Source organism: Aotus nancymaae, unplaced genomic scaffold (assembly GCF_030222135.1).
Source record: "Aotus nancymaae isolate 86718 unplaced genomic scaffold, 86718_ANA_hifiasm-v0.15.2.pri h1tg000040l, whole genome shotgun sequence".
Taxonomy (NCBI): Eukaryota; Metazoa; Chordata; class Mammalia; order Primates; family Aotidae; genus Aotus; species Aotus nancymaae.
The window spans coordinates 118,524,742-118,542,231 of record NW_026988454.1 but is presented as its reverse complement, the minus strand read 5'-3'; the positions used below and the strand labels follow the sequence as shown (position 1 = coordinate 118,542,231).

At 45.1% G+C, this 17,490-nt stretch overlaps 2 protein-coding genes across 4 annotated transcripts in view; one reads left to right on the top strand and one right to left on the bottom strand.

Moving 5' to 3' along the window:
- POLR1C (RNA polymerase I and III subunit C) overlaps window positions 1–17,490 on the top strand; it is a 30,985-nt gene that overhangs the window by 3,291 nt on the left and 10,204 nt on the right. Inside the window, exons 5-9 of one of the 3 annotated variants that reach the window (XM_064361013.1) lie at window positions 316–435; window positions 525–677; window positions 844–993; window positions 1,132–1,248; window positions 14,090–14,240. In XM_064361013.1, coding sequence (XP_064217083.1) covers window positions 316–435; window positions 525–677; window positions 844–993; window positions 1,132–1,248; window positions 14,090–14,091 — 542 coding nt within the window. In that variant the 3' untranslated portion in view covers window positions 14,092–14,240. Of the gene's footprint in view, window positions 1–315; window positions 436–524; window positions 678–843; window positions 994–1,131; window positions 1,249–1,388; window positions 1,739–14,089; window positions 14,241–17,490 lie in introns of those variants that run through there. The other 2 variants (XM_012448727.2, XM_012448728.3) reach the window with 2 other exon arrangements.
- The window catches only part of XPO5 (exportin 5), a 49,116-nt gene continuing 33,226 nt past the window's right edge, over window positions 1,601–17,490 (bottom strand). Inside the window, exons 21-32 of the mRNA XM_021676051.2 lie at window positions 12,323–12,423; window positions 11,138–11,234; window positions 10,343–10,479; window positions 8,697–8,794; window positions 8,030–8,076; window positions 7,512–7,609; window positions 6,800–6,862; window positions 5,995–6,077; window positions 4,997–5,104; window positions 4,723–4,860; window positions 4,382–4,546; window positions 1,601–4,224 (exon numbers count right to left, since the gene is read on the bottom strand). Coding sequence (XP_021531726.1) covers window positions 4,087–4,224; window positions 4,382–4,546; window positions 4,723–4,860; window positions 4,997–5,104; window positions 5,995–6,077; window positions 6,800–6,862; window positions 7,512–7,609; window positions 8,030–8,076; window positions 8,697–8,794; window positions 10,343–10,479; window positions 11,138–11,234; window positions 12,323–12,423 — 1,273 coding nt within the window. The 3' untranslated portion in view covers window positions 1,601–4,086. The remainder of the gene's footprint in view (window positions 4,225–4,381; window positions 4,547–4,722; window positions 4,861–4,996; window positions 5,105–5,994; window positions 6,078–6,799; window positions 6,863–7,511; window positions 7,610–8,029; window positions 8,077–8,696; window positions 8,795–10,342; window positions 10,480–11,137; window positions 11,235–12,322; window positions 12,424–17,490) is intronic.

Genomic DNA, 17,490 nt, shown 5'->3' with positions numbered 1-17,490 from the left:
GAGACGGAGTTTCGCTCTCATTACCCAGGCTCGAGTGCAATGGCGCGATCTCGGCTCACCGCAACCTCTGCCTCCTGGGTTCAGGCAATTCTCCTGCCTCAGCCTCCTGAGTAGTTGGGATTACAGGCATGCGCCACTATGCCCAGCTAATTTTTTATTTTTAGTAGAGACGGGGTTTCACCATGTTGACCAGGTTGGTCTCGATCTCTTGACCTTGTGATCCACACGCCTCGGCCTCCCAAAGTGCTGGGATTACAGGCGTGAGCCACCGTGCCCAGCCCTACTAGTTCTTAAGAGCTCCCTCCATTGGTGCAGGAGATGAAGAAGGCACAGAGATAGATACTCTACAGTTTCGTCTTCAAGTCAGATGTTCTCGGAACCCCCATGCTGCTAAAGATTCCTCTGACCCCAATGAACTGTACATGAACCACAAAGGTAAGTAGTGGTAGAGTGAGGAAGAGGGCCCACCTGTGGGTGGCTGCTAGTTTTAGGGACTGAGATCTTCTGACATGTTTTTCCTGCAGTGTATACCAGGCATATGACATGGATCCCCCTGGGGAACCAGGCTGATCTCTTCCCAGAGGGCACTATCCGACCAGTGCATGATGATATCCTCATCGCTCAGCTACGGCCTGGCCAGGAAATTGACCTGCTAATGCACTGTGTCAAGGGCATTGGTGAGAACCCTGTGGGCCTTCCTTGGGAAGGGCAGTGGGGCCAACTGACTAAGGAACTCTATTCCCGGTAGGTAGAAAGCCAACAGGGTTATGTTTTTTGCTGTAAGTAGCTTAGGAAGAATGAAGAACGGCTTCCTATAGGCAGATTTTCCTTCTTCCCCTCCAGGCAAAGACCATGCCAAGTTTTCACCAGTGGCAACAGCCAGTTACAGGCTCCTGCCAGACATCACCCTGCTTGAGCCCGTGGAAGGGGAGGCAGCTGAGGAGTTGAGCAGGTGCTTCTCACCTGGTGTTATTGAGGTGCAGGAAGTCCAAGGTATGGTATTTGGGATGCTGTTCAGGTCAGGACACAAAGTATATTTTCTTTGAAGGTGACAGAAATAAAAGTATAACATGGTTTGCTGCTACCAAGTGGCAAATTTAAGAATCAAAAAACATGGTTTGTTCTCATTAGGTAAAAAGGTAGCCAGAGTTGCCAACCCCCGGCTGGATACCTTCAGCAGAGAAATCTTCCGGAATGAGAAACTAAAGAAGGCTGTGAGGCTTGCCCGGGTTCGAGATCATTATATCTGTGAGTATGAATTGGTGAGATGAGTGGGCAGTGCTCTTTGGTGCTGCAGCTTCCTTCTAGTTTAATTGTAAAGTTTATGAATAACAGGGGCTTCTTACAGGCAAGCCCTGCCTGGGCTAAAGTGTCTCTTTGGTCCCCAGTCTCTGTTGAGTCAACAGGGGTGTTGCCACCAGACGTGCTGGTGAGTGAAGCCATCAAAGTACTGATGGGGAAGTGCCGGCGCTTCTTGGATGAGCTAGATGCGGTTCAGATGGACTGAGCTTGGATGCTCCTGAGGCAAGCTGAAGCTTTGGGTTCTGACGGACCCACCCTACAGGACTGCTGTACAGAGAGCCCAGTGTGACTAGGGATCCTGAGTTTTCTGGGACAATTACAGCTTTATTTTTAATCAATACATTTTGTTAAATGTGCTATAGAATGAGACTTAGGCCTTTATAAGGCCTTAGATGTAAATAAACTCATGTCCAAACAAAAACTTTTTGAGACTACTTTGATTTTTTTTTTTTAAAGACAGTCTTACTCTGCCACCCAGGCTGGGAGTACAGTGGCACAATCTTGGCTCACTGCAATCTCCGCTTCCTGGGTTCAAGCAATTCACCTGCCTCAGCCTCCCAAGTAGCTAGGATTACAGGCATACACCACCACACCCAGCTACATCTAATTTTTTGCATTTTCACCATGTTGGTCAGGCTGGTCTCAAAACTCCTGACCTCAAGTGATCTGCCCACCTTCGGGCCTCCCAAAGTGTTGGGATTACAGGTGTGAGCCACCACGAAAAAGGAGGGCCTCACTTCAGAACTGGTTTGGCATTTAGCAATTAAGAACATCGGATGTGCACTTCAGCCTGGGTGAGTGAGACCTAGTCTTGAAAACAAAAAAAAAAAACCACCTCCTGAGAACTGGCAAATTAAGGTGGTTTCTGGGAGCACAGCCAAAACCCTAGAAAAACATTCAAGCTAGAGTGAATGTGCCACTTCACCTATCTCCTGGATTACCAGGGAAGTTCATGTTGCTATTGACAGCGCCAACAAAAAATAGCAATTCCCTTAGGTCAGGCCCAGCAGCCACACATGTAAAGACACTGAGAATGGTATGGGCTGCCCAGTCAGGTTATGTCAAAAATAGATCCTTTTCTAACTGGCATCCCATTTCAGAAAGCTTGAAAGACTAGGTCCATTGATCACATTTTTTCCTGTTTAGTCCCCTTTGCAAGGTGCTCATGAGGAAGTAAGCATGTGACTGGAGCATGTGACTGGTTTGAAAAAGGCAGATGGGTCCCTTTCTGTATGAAACTGAGATTTTTACTGACATGCAGATGTGCTTTAGAGTTAATGTTTCTACAAAAGGTTTCTATAAACAATAGAAAATTTCTAGCATGAAGTCACAGGATGTTAAAAATATTACAACACAATAAATACAACTACACCCTCCACAGCCCCAACCAGACAGGAATAGGCAGCTATAAGGTTTGGAGGGAAACACTGAGATCGCCTTCACAATCAACAGAAACCCAGAGCACCACACAGGAAGAGGGAACAAGGGCAAGTCTATGCAGCAGAGAGAGCAACACGCGACTCCAACTTCTGCTTCCCCAGCTTTGCCTTTTCCCAATCTGACCCTGCCTGTGGCCTGCAACAGCTAAAAACCATAGCTTCAGTCCACTTCAGCTCTCATAGAAACCCTCGTCAGTGCACTGGATGGACAACAGGTCTGTTTTTGTGCAAAGCACATGGGCACACACTGGTTTCTATATTGATTAAGTCTGCCTTACGGCCAGTAATAACTTCAGGGCCAGGTGCCATATCTGTGTCCTCTCTGCTTACAGGGCCTTTCAGTGACCTCTAGAATGGACTCACAGTACAGGTTGTGATGCGAAGGCATATATTCTTTTCTTTTGGAAATGGCCCTTGAGAAAAGTAACCAGGGACCTGAAAGACCATGAGATTGTGGAAGGCACCTGGACTTAGTCCTAGGAGAAGACCAGTGGCTTTGCTACCTGCTTATCACAGACGTAGCCTAGTTGGTCTGGATTATCCTTGGATGACAATGGTGTCATGTGACACTATATAGGGTACTGTGGCTCTTGTGCCTGAGTGGACCCTGAGGCTAGGGAAGCCAGACTGAGGGGTCATTCATGGAAGGGCAAGATGTGTGAGCTCTAAAGGGGGTGTTAGCACTAAAGATTGCCCAGTCCTGGTCCTTGGAGGTACTATACTTGATACTGTGCCAAGTTTAGCAGTAGCCTGTACCATGGGTCCCATCAGGTGACCAGATTCTTGCACAAAGCAAAGTTGAGGAACTGGCCAAGTTCTCTTCAGCACTTAGCACCTAATCCAGACATGCCCCTTAGGGAGTGGGGAAAATTCCCTGTCAGCCCAGCAGCAAAAGGGCTCAGTGGGACTTGGAGTGGTCCAAGAGAAACTCTGGCACAAGTAGTTGAGGGCTGTGCTCTTGCTGCAAGCCTCGCTAGTCGCAGTTGGGCACAGCACCCCTAGTTACCATTCTGTACAGGTGTGTGGCTGCACAGGGGTGGGAGGGTGTGCAGAAGGGCAGCTCTGCTCTAGCTTTTCTTGGAGAAGCCAAAACTCCAAGTAGAATGGGAACTATCTGGGACATTTAGACAGAATGGTATAAGCCCTAACTCCCTTTCTTTGTACTTTAGTATAATTACTTCTGGCCCTGCACAGGGCCTGTTCTCTCCAGCTCCAGACCTGGATCTCTCTCCAGGCTGACCATGGTGGAAAGTGAGGTGGCAGTGCCAGAAGGGCCTAGAGATTAGCTACAAAGGGAAAGAAGAGATGACAATAAAGGCCGAGGAAGGATGCCCAAAAGCTTGATTCAAGGTTCAAAGATGGTGGCCAGGCCACCCCCATCATTGTCCAGCACCTCCGTCTCCAACACTGGCTTTGGTTTTTTGAAAAGTGAGGGAAGATTCTTAATGTGAACTTCTTTTCGGAACTGCTCTCCCAAAGGTTTCTGTGGAAAACAAATGAGAAAGAATTAATGCTGGGCTCTAAGCAGTAGTTAAAGATTATCTCACCATAATGGTCAATAACTACAGCTGCTTTATGGTTTTCCCATCCACATGATTTAAGAAGGGGGTTGGGTACACTAATGAAGGTGCATGACCTACCCCAATGCAACCAGCAATGAGGCGTTTGAATTGGTCCTTTCGGCGCTTGTCAGCCACTTTCTGCAGGGAGGGGTTTAAAAGCTTGCAGTCAAACTGGTCCAGTGAATCCTTCTGTATTTCAGGGATTTGCTCCATTACAGCTCTTATCTCCAGGTACCTGGGGCGCTGGTATCAGTAGGGATAAACTTGCTGGATGTAGGTCTGGACACTGCTACCTTCCCCATTTCCCGCCACACCCATTTCTAAGAGATAGCACCAGCAATGATAAGGCCTAAGAGACTAGGAGCAGATACTGAGTGATGAAGCTGCAGCCATCCTGCCCCCATGCTTTCCCCACTCACCAGCGCCTCATATATCTGGAAGGCCAGATGGACCAGGGAAGCCATGCACCCGTCGTGCTGTCCGTGCATCTGTAGGCCTTTCAGCACACTGGTGAAAAGCCACGTAACTGCATCTGCGAGCAGTGTCCCTGACAGCACCTGGGGAGAAAGCTGTGCTTTAGGGACACAGGGGGCCTCTGAAGGCCTCAGTACTCCAATTCTTCTGAAAGATTTAGTCAATCTGCATGACCCAAACCTTCCATGAGGGGCAGGGAAAAGGGGTGGAAAACCATACTTGTTTGAGGAGAGGCCAGCAGAGCTGTGTGGTCGTCCTCTGGCAGGACAGAGTATCCTTCCAGGCCAGGGAATTGAAGGCTGTAATTAATAGCGCTGTACAAACATCCTAAACAGGAAAGGATGAAGGATTACAATGGGAAAAGCAGCACAATTTTTTGATTATTCTTATACATCAGGAGCTGGAGTTTCTTTTTTCTACCCCCTCTAAAGATGGAGTCCTCATTTTGTTGCCCAGGCTGGCCTCAAACTCCTGGGCTCATGCAATCCTCCCATCTCAGCCCCCTGAATAGCTGCAACTACAGGTGTGTGCCACCATGCCTGGCTTAGGAGCTGGAGTTTCAAATAGCTAAGCAGGAAAAATAAAAGCCGAAGTGAGTTTACTTCCTCTATTTTTGTGGATCAATGTCAAAAGAAAAAATCACTGGGAGGCTGAGGCAGGCGGATCACGAGGTCAGGAGATCAAAACCATCCAGGCCAATATGGTGAAACCCCGTCTCTACTAAAAATAAAAAAAATTAGCTGGGCATGGTGGCACACACCTGTAGTCCCAGCTACTTGGGAGGCTGAGGCAGAATTGTTTGAACCTAGGAGGCAGAGATTGCAGTGAGCCAAGATTGAAGATTGCGCCACTGCACTACAGCCTGGGTGACAGTGCGAGACTCCATCTCAAAAAAAGAAAAAACTAAAATGTGAGAAAACCTCTAAGTGTAGGATGGAGACAAAGCTCAGGTCTCACTGGGGAAGGCTAAACACCAGGGATCTGCATCAGTGTGCCTACTATGTGTTTTCCTGAGAGCTTCTGCCTATGCTGGTATGGGAGACACCATGGCATTGCACCTTTTCCCTCGTTTTTTTTTCTGGGGGCTTTAGGAACCAGGAACTTATATAACAAAAGAGTATCAGAAAAATCTCTCCTGATGGCATCACAGAGCAAGAAAAGTAGAAGGAGGCTCCCTAGCTGAACAAGGAGTAAAGGTATCACCTGCTCCTACCCACCTCATGCTTCATCAGACATTTGCCCAGGTCTGTAAGCTCTGCCATAGCTGAGGGGGAGACCTCTGTGGCCATCATCTCTTCATCTGTAAGCAGGGAGTAGAATGTTAAGTTCCATCCTTTCCGAACACAGAAGATTATCTTGTTTTGACAGAAGTGCAAAAAACAAAGCAAAGCTGAGTGTTCTAAGCTAACTGGTGCTATGTAGTACTTCTTAATAGAAGCCCATGCCCATGGCCATACCTGGGGAGCTTCCAGGCAGAAACACAAAAAGCTGCAAATGCTGAAGATACTTTGTTGTTGGACAAGTATTTGAGCACCCTCTGTACCAGGCACTGATTTAGTTACTGGGGATCAAAAAAAAAGGACAATAGGTCCCTTCCCTGATGGGAGTTTACATTCTAACAAGGGAAATAAGTAAGAAAGGAATATATAAATAAAAACATAATGTTGGGTAGTGACAACTGCTATGAAGAAGAATAAAGCAGAGAAATACAGAGTAGCTGGGGTTGCTATTTTTCATAGGTTGGTCATGAATGAGCTCTTGGAAGAGGTGACATTTGAATGAAGGAAGGGAATTAGATCATATATATAGTTGGGAGAAAATCATTCTAGACAGAGGAAACAGCAAGTGCAAAGGCTCGGAGGTGGGAGTATGATGGAGGCACAGAGCAAGAGGGCTGGTCCAGAGATAATAGCTAGATGTAGGATGCTTCCTCCTCACCAGACTGCAAGGAAACTGACCTGATTCAGAAGGAACAATATCAGGAGTCTAAGAGCAGACCTCCAAGGTCTCAGGTTCACTTACCATCTCCATCTGCTGGGGGAGCACTACTGTGGTCAGCACCCTTCTTTGAAACACAGCAAACCGCTAAAGCAAGAAAGCAAGGTTACTAGGTAAAGGGAGGTATATACTACCACAACAGCCACTTCAGGCCCACTGATCCCAACCTGTCTCTGGCCAGGTGAGAAGGGAAGATGATGGGGATACTGCCCAAAGCATAAAAATCAGCTTCACCAATAGGAATAGAGGCATTCTGATGACCAGACTGTTTTGGTCCTTCAAGTTCAACTAGCTGGGAGAAAATTACAGAATTCTCTGAGAGTGAGTGATTCGGAGAGGATGCTTGATACATCCTTGGTCTACTTTGAGTCTTAAACAAACAAAATGACATAGTAAAAATAAAAAGGAAATTAACAGCCTCCATGCCCAAGAATTTTAAAAGTTTCCCTATTTTAACAAAACTAGGAAGTTATTCCTAATGAATCCAAATTCCTCCTGCTACTTTAGATTGTTTCCCCATATTCTGGCCTTGGTACAATTCAGCTTGCAATTCATAAAGTGTCCTTAGGTTGACCAAGGACTGCCTTGCTTTGAAATCTAGTTATTTCTTTAGGGTCTGTCAGTGTTGCTGCAAACATGAATCTTTGCATCAGTCAGGCCTTCATGGGGTCGGCTTAGCAAGCAGCTCTTCTTCCAGGAAAATTCTCCATAGCCCTGATTTCCACATGCCACTTACTGATTAGGTCCATGACTTCTCGGGTTAACATCCTCACCAGTTGCTCCTCCAGCATCTCTTGAGACTCTGGGTTTTCATCTGCAGCCTCATCTTCTCCACTGCAGAAAACCAGGGGGCCAAGTTCCACAGGAGTGCAGAAAGGGAAGGACAAGGAAAGCAGGGCCCTAGCCAGACACTCTGTGACCAATTTCTTCTCCTTTGGGTCAACGTTCTATGCACAAGTTGGGAATGGACAGCAGTGATCCACTGAAGGACACTATTACTAGTGACTCTGTCCAGTTGGACAGACATCACAGAATCAAAATAAGTAAGGTAACGGTAGCCCCTATGAAGGCTGGATCTCAGAGTCTGCCTGCTGGTCACAGGCTGTCCAGATAAGCCATCTATCACCTAGGCTGAGAATGACTACAAGCTACTGCTCTTCTAGCCCTGAGACAGCAGAATCCCTGCCCCCTTCCTTTCCTCATCCCAAACCTGGCTGCCAGCTCATCCACCAAGAAGGGGTGGGTATCCCTTACCACAGCAGGCTCCTCTGGTTGATAACTTGCCATTTCTGAGAAAGCCTCTGGGAAAACACAAAGGAAATAAATGCTAGAACTGGGGAGAGGATTGGAACACATAATATCTAAAGTCAAGTCCACTTCATGATTAAAATTAGCCAAGGATGAGTCTAGGCATCAGTCACAGCCTCTGTAGACTCCACACCACAAAGTTAAAAAAGCCATCTATGGTTTCTGTAACTTCTCCCATGTCCAAGATAAGGGTGGTATATCAAACACCTCTTTGCTTGGAAAGAATTAACATTTTTAGAATTCTTGGGTCTCTAGACATACCTGTTCTCCACCCAGCTGGCCCCCCTGCTCAATTCCAGAGTCAGGATAACAGACCCAGCATTCCTGGCAAAGGTCTGTGAACAAGCATTCCTCTTTTTACCTCTCCTCAGTTAACAGGAGGTTAGGAACAGAATCTGCATCTGAAGCTGCTTTGTGGCAATTAAGTCAGTTTACTTCTTTGGGGCTTGCTCAATCCTACACCAAGGATAGTATGCTAGGGTAGAAAGCTCTGCCCAGCCAGTCTGGCAGGGCTAGGGGACAACCATTCTAGGAGCTCCTGACTTGCAAGGCTCAAAAATGGCCACAGACCTTAATAGTACTCTTTGTTTCCTGTTCCTGACTTATCTCTTACCATATGGAGGTAGGTGAAAAGAGGTCCGAGGATGGGGGATACCAGGGCTTCATAGTGCTCTGGGGGACAGAAGAGCACCAAAGGCTTTACAAAGACCCGTGCTGCAGCAAATTAAGGAATTTTAGTGCATAAGCATACACCCTCACCTGCCAGGTGGTGGGCTGCACCCCTGGGCAGAATCAATCCCTAAAGGATTTGCCAGATGTCAAAAATATCCTGTGTAAATAGTGAAAAATCTTCAAGTTCCTTTTCTAAAATCCTAAACAGTATTAAATCTTCAATTTCATTATACTCTTAGTTTAGCTGTACTTTCATCAGGCTACACATTATGGTCACTGGGTTGCCTGAAAGTTGGAAGAAAAAAATAGGAAGGAGGATATCCTTGTAACAAACTCTCCATCATGAGTCTCCTTGTAATTTCAGGTAAAAAAGACAGACTCAACTAAATAAGGGTCTGAATAAGAAGTACGAAAGTGCTTCTTCTGGCTGGGTGTGGTGGCTCAGGCCTGTAATTCTAGCACATCAGAGGCTGAAGCAGGAGAACTCCTTGAGCCCAGGAGTTTGAGACCAGCCTTGGGAACATAATGCAGATCCCATCTCTACAAATAATAATAAATAGCCAGGTGTGGTGGTGTGCATCTGTGGTCCAGTCCGAGCTATTCAGGAAGCTGAGGTCACTTGAGCCTACAGGTGAGCTTTAGTAGCTCACCTACTGCAATCCAGCCTGGGTAACAGTGAGACCCTGTCTCAGAAAACAAACAAACAAAAAAAAGCAAGTGTTCCTAAAAACACAGAAAAGTGATAAAAGTTTTATCTTTCACAGCTGAGCATGGTGGCTCATGCCTGTAATCCCAGTACTTTGGGAGGCTGAAGCAGGCAGATCGTTTGAGGTCAGGTGATCGAGACCAGCCTGGCTAACATGACAAAATCCTATCTCTACTAAAAATACAAATATTAGGTCAGGCGTGGTGGCTCACACCTATAACCCCAGTACTTTGGGAGGCCGAGGTGGGCAGATCACTTGAGGTCAGGAGTTCAACCTCATGTGGTCAGCCTGGCCAACATGGTGAAAACTGCTCTTCTAAAAACACAAAAAAATTAGCTGGGTGTAGTGGCATGCACCTGTAATCCCAGCTACTTGGGAGGCTGAGGCACAAGAATCGCTTGAACTCAGGAGGTGGAAGCTGCAGTAAGACAAGATCGTGCCACTGCACTCCAGCCTGGGTAATAGAGCAAATAGGGCATGGTGGTACATGCCTATAATTACAGTTAGTTGGGAGGCTAAGGAACAAGAATTGCTTGAACCTGGGAGGTGGAAGCTGCCGTGAGCCAAGATCACACCACTGCACTCCAGCCTAGGCGACAGAGCAAGACTCTATCTCAAAAAAAAAAAAAAAAAAAAAAAATCTTTAATATTTCCAAGGAGGAGGAAAGTAGAAATTTCCGCCTAAGGAAAAGTTTATGGCCATCTGGACCATCTTCATATTTTTGCTGCAATCTGCCAGTGTTTTTAACGACATGATGCACTTAGATACATAATCTCACCTCTTCCTTCCAGTTTTCCCTCCTCCCTCTGGTTCCTGTGAGCTGTTTCTGTCTCTAATTTTCTGATCTTTTGGGTTATATAGGGACTTTCAAAAGGATATGAAGCATGGGTCTGAGTCGGTAGTCAGGAATATTGTTCAAGTTGACAAAGGCTGAGCTGAGAAGCTGGGTAGCAAGGTCCTCCACAGAATAGAAGTCTTGCTGCATGGAAGGGCCTGCCTTCCCTAGGATATGAAAACTGTAAAGGGGAAAAAAAAAGCACCGGCAATGACAAATCCAACATCTGTTACTGCCAGCCCTGACTGTCCCATGAATTTCATTTCTAGCCTACATTAAGATTTTTCAGCCAGAAAAGCAGCTGTGTTTACTTAAGAGAACTTAGATACAGCATCTTTTTAAACACAGATGTTAGCGGCCAAGATAAGTAGTAGCTTTCATTACTATTTAATGTGGACTTACAATGGAGGATCTTATTAGCTAGGCTGATCAGTGTACTGGGTTAGTGAAGCCAAAGCCCATGAGGGCCAGTTACCTCCCCAACCCACAATCACTATCCAGCCACCTCACTCCCATGAGAAGCAGGCTGCAAGCAGTGTAGAGTCTAAGCAATCTCCATCACTTTTAGCTTCTGCTTGGGTTTCATCATTTTATACACTAGAAACACAGATAAGTTGGGCATGAAGCAGGCTGGGACTGTGAGGCTCATATGACAATTACAAAAAAAGCAAATGCAGCAGAGCAGGCTGTTCATTTTTATTTAACACTAGAATCATTAATTTCCTATCAAATTCTTGCCTCACCTTACCTGTACACTAGATGAAAAGTTCAACCCATGGACACTCCTATACAATACATACCCAGGAAGAAAATATGGAGAGGCAGCATTGGTTCCTTACCAGTTTTCATAGAGGGTAGAGAAGAAACGCTGCATTCTTTCCAAGACGGTTTTGAAGACAGGAGAGTCACTGAGTTCCAAGAGAGGCTGAGGTAATCCTACAGGGAAACATGGGTCAGGAACATGACACTCCACTGTCAGGAGTTTCAACTGGCCAACACTCTACAGCAGGCAGATGTGGTTCAGGGGTGAAGACGTGTGTATGTCTGATGCTGTAACTGCAAAGCAGTTGGCTATGTAATTTGTTACACTCTTTTGGTAGGGAAAGGTGAAGGCTACTTAAGGACCCAGAACTTGAGACCCAGGTACTCTTTTACCTGCTTTTATTTTTTCCCAGATACAACTTGTACCAAAAAAAGTGACAACTCAAAAGTATTTTTCCATAAAAAGCTCTGGGGATGCCCCTGCTATTAAGTTGTGAAACCCCCTCAGTTTTGCTCTTGTTGCCCAGGCAGCTCACCACAACCTCCGCTTCCCGGGTTCAAGTGATCCTCCTGCTTCAGCCTCCCAAGTAGCTGGGATAACAGGCATGCACCACCATGCCCAGCTAATTTTATATATTTAGTAGAGACAGGGTTTCTCCATGTTGGTCAGGCTGGTCTCAAACTCCCAACCTCAGGTGACCTGCCTGCCTTGGCCTCTCAAAAGTGCTGGGATTACAGGTGTGAGCCACTGCACCCAGCTGTGAAACCCCTTTTTTAAGGAAAACCTTACACAAAAGACTAAGATGTATAGCAGCTCCAAATGAAACCCACTTACCTTAGTATTTAAAACTGCCTTAAAAGATCTATATTTTTAAGTGTAATCAGAGATTTTACATTTCAAGTCTTATAGTCAGAAGCTATCAGAGGGAACTGTTTGTCCATTCTAGTATTTCTGGTTGGCCACTTATTTCTATGGCAGGAGTTCCTACTTCACTTGAATAATGGGATGGGGGTGTGTGGTGAAGCAACACCTACTTTTTATATTAACAGCAATACACATCTTGGAAGTTCTATTTTTACTGGTGTCTGCAACATAACCCTTAAGTGGAATGGTGTCAAAGGAAAAGAGTCAGGACTACCTAGGCCAAAACAGACACTCCAGCCTGGGTGACAGAGACTATGACTCTCAAAAAACAACAACAAAAAAAGGACATCCATTAAGGATAAGATGAACCGAGGAGAAAAAAGGTTACATTTCTTACCTAATATAGCAGATTTTTCCGCGTCAAGCATATCCAGAGCCTTGGTGAAAGGCTCTGCCATTTTGGCTAGCATTTCTGGTGCATATAATGTATTGTGGGTTCTGAAAGAAACAAGAATGCTATTGAACTTTTCCATCTGATGCAGAAGTAAAGAGTGAGTTTCTCTTGTAATTCAGTGATACTACAGTTCCACACAGACAGATCTGCCCATCAACACTACTCCTGGCAGGGGAAAGAAAAGAAGGTATAAATATCTGAATGCTCGCTGGAGGAGGGAACAGACTTGTACAGATAATTAGTATACAATACCTAAGATAAATTAACATGAGAACCAAACCCCAGGACAACAGGACAGTATCAGAGTCCAGAGCTAGAAACGAAAATTCTTTTAAACCTGAGGTGATCCCAGGAGTTTTCTGACCACTAGTGATATGGAATGAAATATGAGCAACATTGTGGATTCACAGATAGGAACACAGAGGAGGTAGTAATTTTCCCCATTTCTCAATGTTTTGTTTTAATTCCAAGAGCATGGACCTTGCAACAACTGTTTGGACCTGATAGAGGACCACACTTGCCAACACATGCTGCCCCCCACCAAAAAGACCTACCTGAGCAAGATTTTGAGTAAGGAGCAAGGACTGTGAACTTGATACACCTACTGTCCACAGCACTCTTTCCTGCTCACAGAGATGGCCCCACTGAACAACTGATGGCTACAGGTTTAAGATGCTAAACAAAAACATCTTTCAGACCATGTTTAAGCCTCCATAGTTTGTTCTTTTTGTATTTTGCTTAAGAAGTCACTTGCTAGCCGGGCGCGGTGGCATGTGCCTGTAGTCCCAGCTACTCGGGAGGCTGAGGTGGGAGGATCGCTTGAGCCCAGGAGTTCTGGGCCATAGTGCGCTATGCTGATCAGGTGTCCGCACTAAGTTCGGCATCAATATGGTGACCTCCCGGGAGCGGGGGAACAACAGGTTGCCTAAGGAGGGGTGAACTGGCCCAGGTCGGAAACGGAGCAGGTCAAAACTCCCATGCTGATCAGTAGTGGGATTGCGCCTGTGAATAGCCATTGCCCTCCAGCCTGGGCAATATAGTGAGACCCCCATCTCTTAAAAAAAAAAAAAAAGTCATTTGCTGGCTGGGAGCAGTGGCTCTCGCCTGTAATCTCAGCACTTTGGGAGGCCGAGGCAGGTGGATGACGAGATCAGGAGTTCAAGACAAGCCAGACCAATAGGGTGAAACCCTGTCTTTACTAAAAAATACAGAAATTAGCCAGGTGTGGTGGTGCGCCCCTGTAATCCCAGCCACTCAGGAGGCTGAGGCAGGAGAATCACTTGAACTGGGGAGGCAAAGGTTGCAGTGAGCCAAGATTGTGCCACTGCATTCCAGCCTGGGTGACAGAGCAAGACTCTGTCTCAAAAAAAAAAAAAAAAAAAAAAAATTTTTTTTTGCTTTTTGGGTTTTAAAACACCTGCATTTTTTTTCTGTGTATGGTGACTGGTAGGAATCTAATTGTTTTCTCCCCATAGAGAGCCAACTATCCTAGCATTGAGTAGTTGATTTTTATTTCGTTTTTATTTTTTAAAGAGACAGGGTCTCACTCTGTTGCCCAGGCTGGAGTGCAGTGATGTGATTATAGCTCACTGCAGCCTCAAACTCCTGGGCTCAAGTGGCCTTCCAACCTCAGCCTCCCGAGTAGCTGGGACCATATAGATGTGTATCACCACACCTGACTAATTAAAAATTTTTTTTTTTTTTTTGCAGAGATGGGGTCTCTCTATGTTGCCCAGGCTGGTCTCAAACTCCTGGTCCCAAGAGATCCTCCTGCCCTGGCCTCCCAAAATGCTGAAATTACAGGTATGAGCCACTATACCCATCCATCTTTTTCTCACTAACTTTCATTACTTCTGTCATAAATCAACCTGTAATACATACCTGGGAGTCTTTAAAAGGCCCTTTTACTATTGTGTTGAACCCATCATCACTTACAAAGGATTATCTGCTAAGAAACTGAACTGGTATGAGGTTAATTTTCTAGAACAGAGGTCATATTAGCATATGTTTTAAGTTTGTCCAGCCATATGGTGTCTGTTGTAGACAACTCAACTCTACATTGAAGCACAATAGCAGCCATAAACAGTAACTAAATGAATGGGCATGGTGTGTTTCAATAAAAGTTTACTTACAAACATGTGGTGGCTTGCATTTGGTCCTCAGGCTGCAGATTGCCAACCCCTCCTTTAGACATATTCACATACAATGAATATAAAGGAAAGTAGACTACATCAAACAATACTACAGATGCAATCATCAATATTTTGCCAGGGAAACTCTATAAGTACAAGTCCACCTTTTTCAACAAATAAACTGAAAAGAAAAGAGGGCAGGGCGTGGTGGCTCATGCCTGTAATCCCAGCACTTTGGGAGGCTGAAGCAGGTGGATCAGTTGAGCTCAGGAGTTTGAGACCAGTCTGGGCAACATGGCAAACCCTGTGTCTACTAAAAATACAAAAACTGAGCCAGGTGTGGTGGTGCACACCTGTAATCCCAGCTACTCGAGAAGGCTGAGACAGAAGAATCGCTTTATCCCAGAAGGCAGAGGTTGTAGTGGACTGAGATTGCACCAGTGCAGTCCAGCATGGGTGACAGAGGGAGACTGTCTCCAAAAACAAGAAAAAAAAAAAAAGAGGGCAACTTATAAATTTAGAGACTAAGAGATAGCTTTTTTTTTTTTTCTTGGAGACAGAGTCTTGCTATGTCACCCAGACTGGAGTACGGTGGCATGACCTCAGCTCACTGAGACCTCTGCCTGCTGGGTTCAAGTAGCTGGGACTACAGGCACATACTATCACACCTGGCTACTTTTTAAAGTTTTTAGTAGAGACAGGGTTTTGTCATGGTGGCCAGGCTGGTCTCAAACTCTTAGCCTCAAGGATCCCTGCCTGCCTCGGACTTCCAAAGTGCTGAGATTACAGGGGTGAGCTACCATGCCCAGCCTAATTTAGTAACCAAGAGAGTATCTTAATCAAATATATATATAAACCTTATGTGGATAAGCAGAAAAAAGGAAAACATATGGTGATATTTGAATACTGACTGTATACTGGATTTTGAATTACTGGTAGTACTTTAAGATATAACAATGGGAATGTGGTTATATTAAAAGACTTATTACTAGATCCATATTGCCTTTTTTTTTTTGAGACCCAGTCTCCCTCTGTCGCCTAGGCTGGAGTGCAGTGGTGCAGTCTTGGCTCACTGCAACCTCTGCCTCCAGAGTTCAAGCGATTCTCCTGCCTCAGCCTCCCAAGTAGCTGGGACTACAGGCGTGTGCTACCATACCTGGCTAATTTTTTGTACTTTCAGCAGAGACGGGGTTTCACCATGTCAGCCAGGATGGTCTCGATCTCCTGACCTCATGATCCGCCTGCCTCGGCCTCCTAAAGTGCTGGGATTACAGGCATGAGCCACTGTGCCTGGCCCATATTGCTTTTGATTTGGGATTTTTGCATCTATGTTTACAAGTGATTTAGGCCTATAATTTTTGTCTTTGGTATTGTCACTGTCTGGTTTTGGTATCAAAATAAATAAGCCTCATAAAATGAGTTGGGGAGCACTGCATTTTTCTATTCTTGGGAATAGTTTGTCTAAGAGATAAATTATCTGATCCTTGAAGGTCTGGGAGGACTCATGTAAAATCATCTAGGCCTGGAGTTTTTGGTCTAATTTAACTACAACCAATATAATTAATATGAAGTTTATATCTCTTTAGGTTTTCTATCTTTTTGAGTTAGAATAAGTTACATTTTCCCTGGAAATTATCCATTTTTTAAATATTTTATTTTTAAAAATAGAGAGGGGGCTGGGCACGGTGGCTCACGCCTGTAATTCCAATACTTTGGGAGGCCAAGGCGGGGGGATCACCTGTGTTCAGAAGTTTGAGACCAGCCTGGCCAACATGGTGAAATCCTATCTCTACCGAAGATACAAAATTAACTGGGCATGGTGGCGCACGCCTGTAATCCCAGCTACTCAGGAGGCCGAGATAGGAGAATCACTTGGACCTGGGAGGTGGAGCTTGCGATGAGCAGAGATTGCGCCTTTGCACACCAGCCTGGACAACAAGAGTGAGACTCCGTCTCAAAAAAAAAAAAATAAATAAACAAATAAATAATAGAGATGGGGTCTTGCTATGTTACTCAGGCTGGTCTACAGCAATGTTCCTGCTGTGGCCTCCCAAAGTGCTAAGATTACAGGTATGAACCAACATGCCTAGCCCCATTTTTCTTAAGCTTTTGAATTTACTGAGCTTATCACTGGTATTTTCAAAGAACCAGCTTTATTTTTATTACAATTTTTAAAAATTGAGCCATAATTCACATAAGATAAAACTAACCACTTTAGGAATACTATTGAGCCTTAAAAAAAAAAAATGAGATCCTGCCTTTTAGAACAATATGGATGGCACTGGAGGTCAGTCATCATGCTAAGTGAAATAAGCCAGGCACAGAAAGACAAATCACATGTTCTCACTCTTCGTGGAATCTAAAAGTTAAAACAATTGAACTCATGGACATAGAGAGTATAAGGATGGTTAGCAGAGGGCTGGGGAGGGTAGTGGGGTTAGAGGTAAGGTAGGGATGGTTAATGGGTACAAAAAACCCAGAAAGAATAAGACCTAGTATTTCATAGCACAACAGGGTGACTATAGTCAATAACAATTTCTATTGTACATTTAAAAAGTATAACTGGAGTTGGGTATAACTGGATTGTTTGGAACACAAAGGATAAATGCTTGAGGGGATGGATACCCCATTTTACATCATGTGATTATTATGCATTGCATGCCTGTATCAAAACATCTTGTGTACCCCATAAATATATGTACTGTGTACCCACAAAACTTAAAAAAACTAACAAAAAACATCCCACCAAAACGTAACCATTTTTTTTTTTTTTTTTTGAGACGGAGTTTCGCTCTTGTTACCCAGGCTGGAGTGCAATGGCGCGATCTCGGCTCACCGCAACCTCCGCCTCCTGGGTTCAGGCAATTGTCCTGCCTCAGCCTCCTGAGTAGCTGGGATTACAGGCACGCACCACCATGCCCAGCTAATTTTTTGTATTTTTAGTAGAGACGGGGTTTCACCAGGTTGACCAGGATGGTC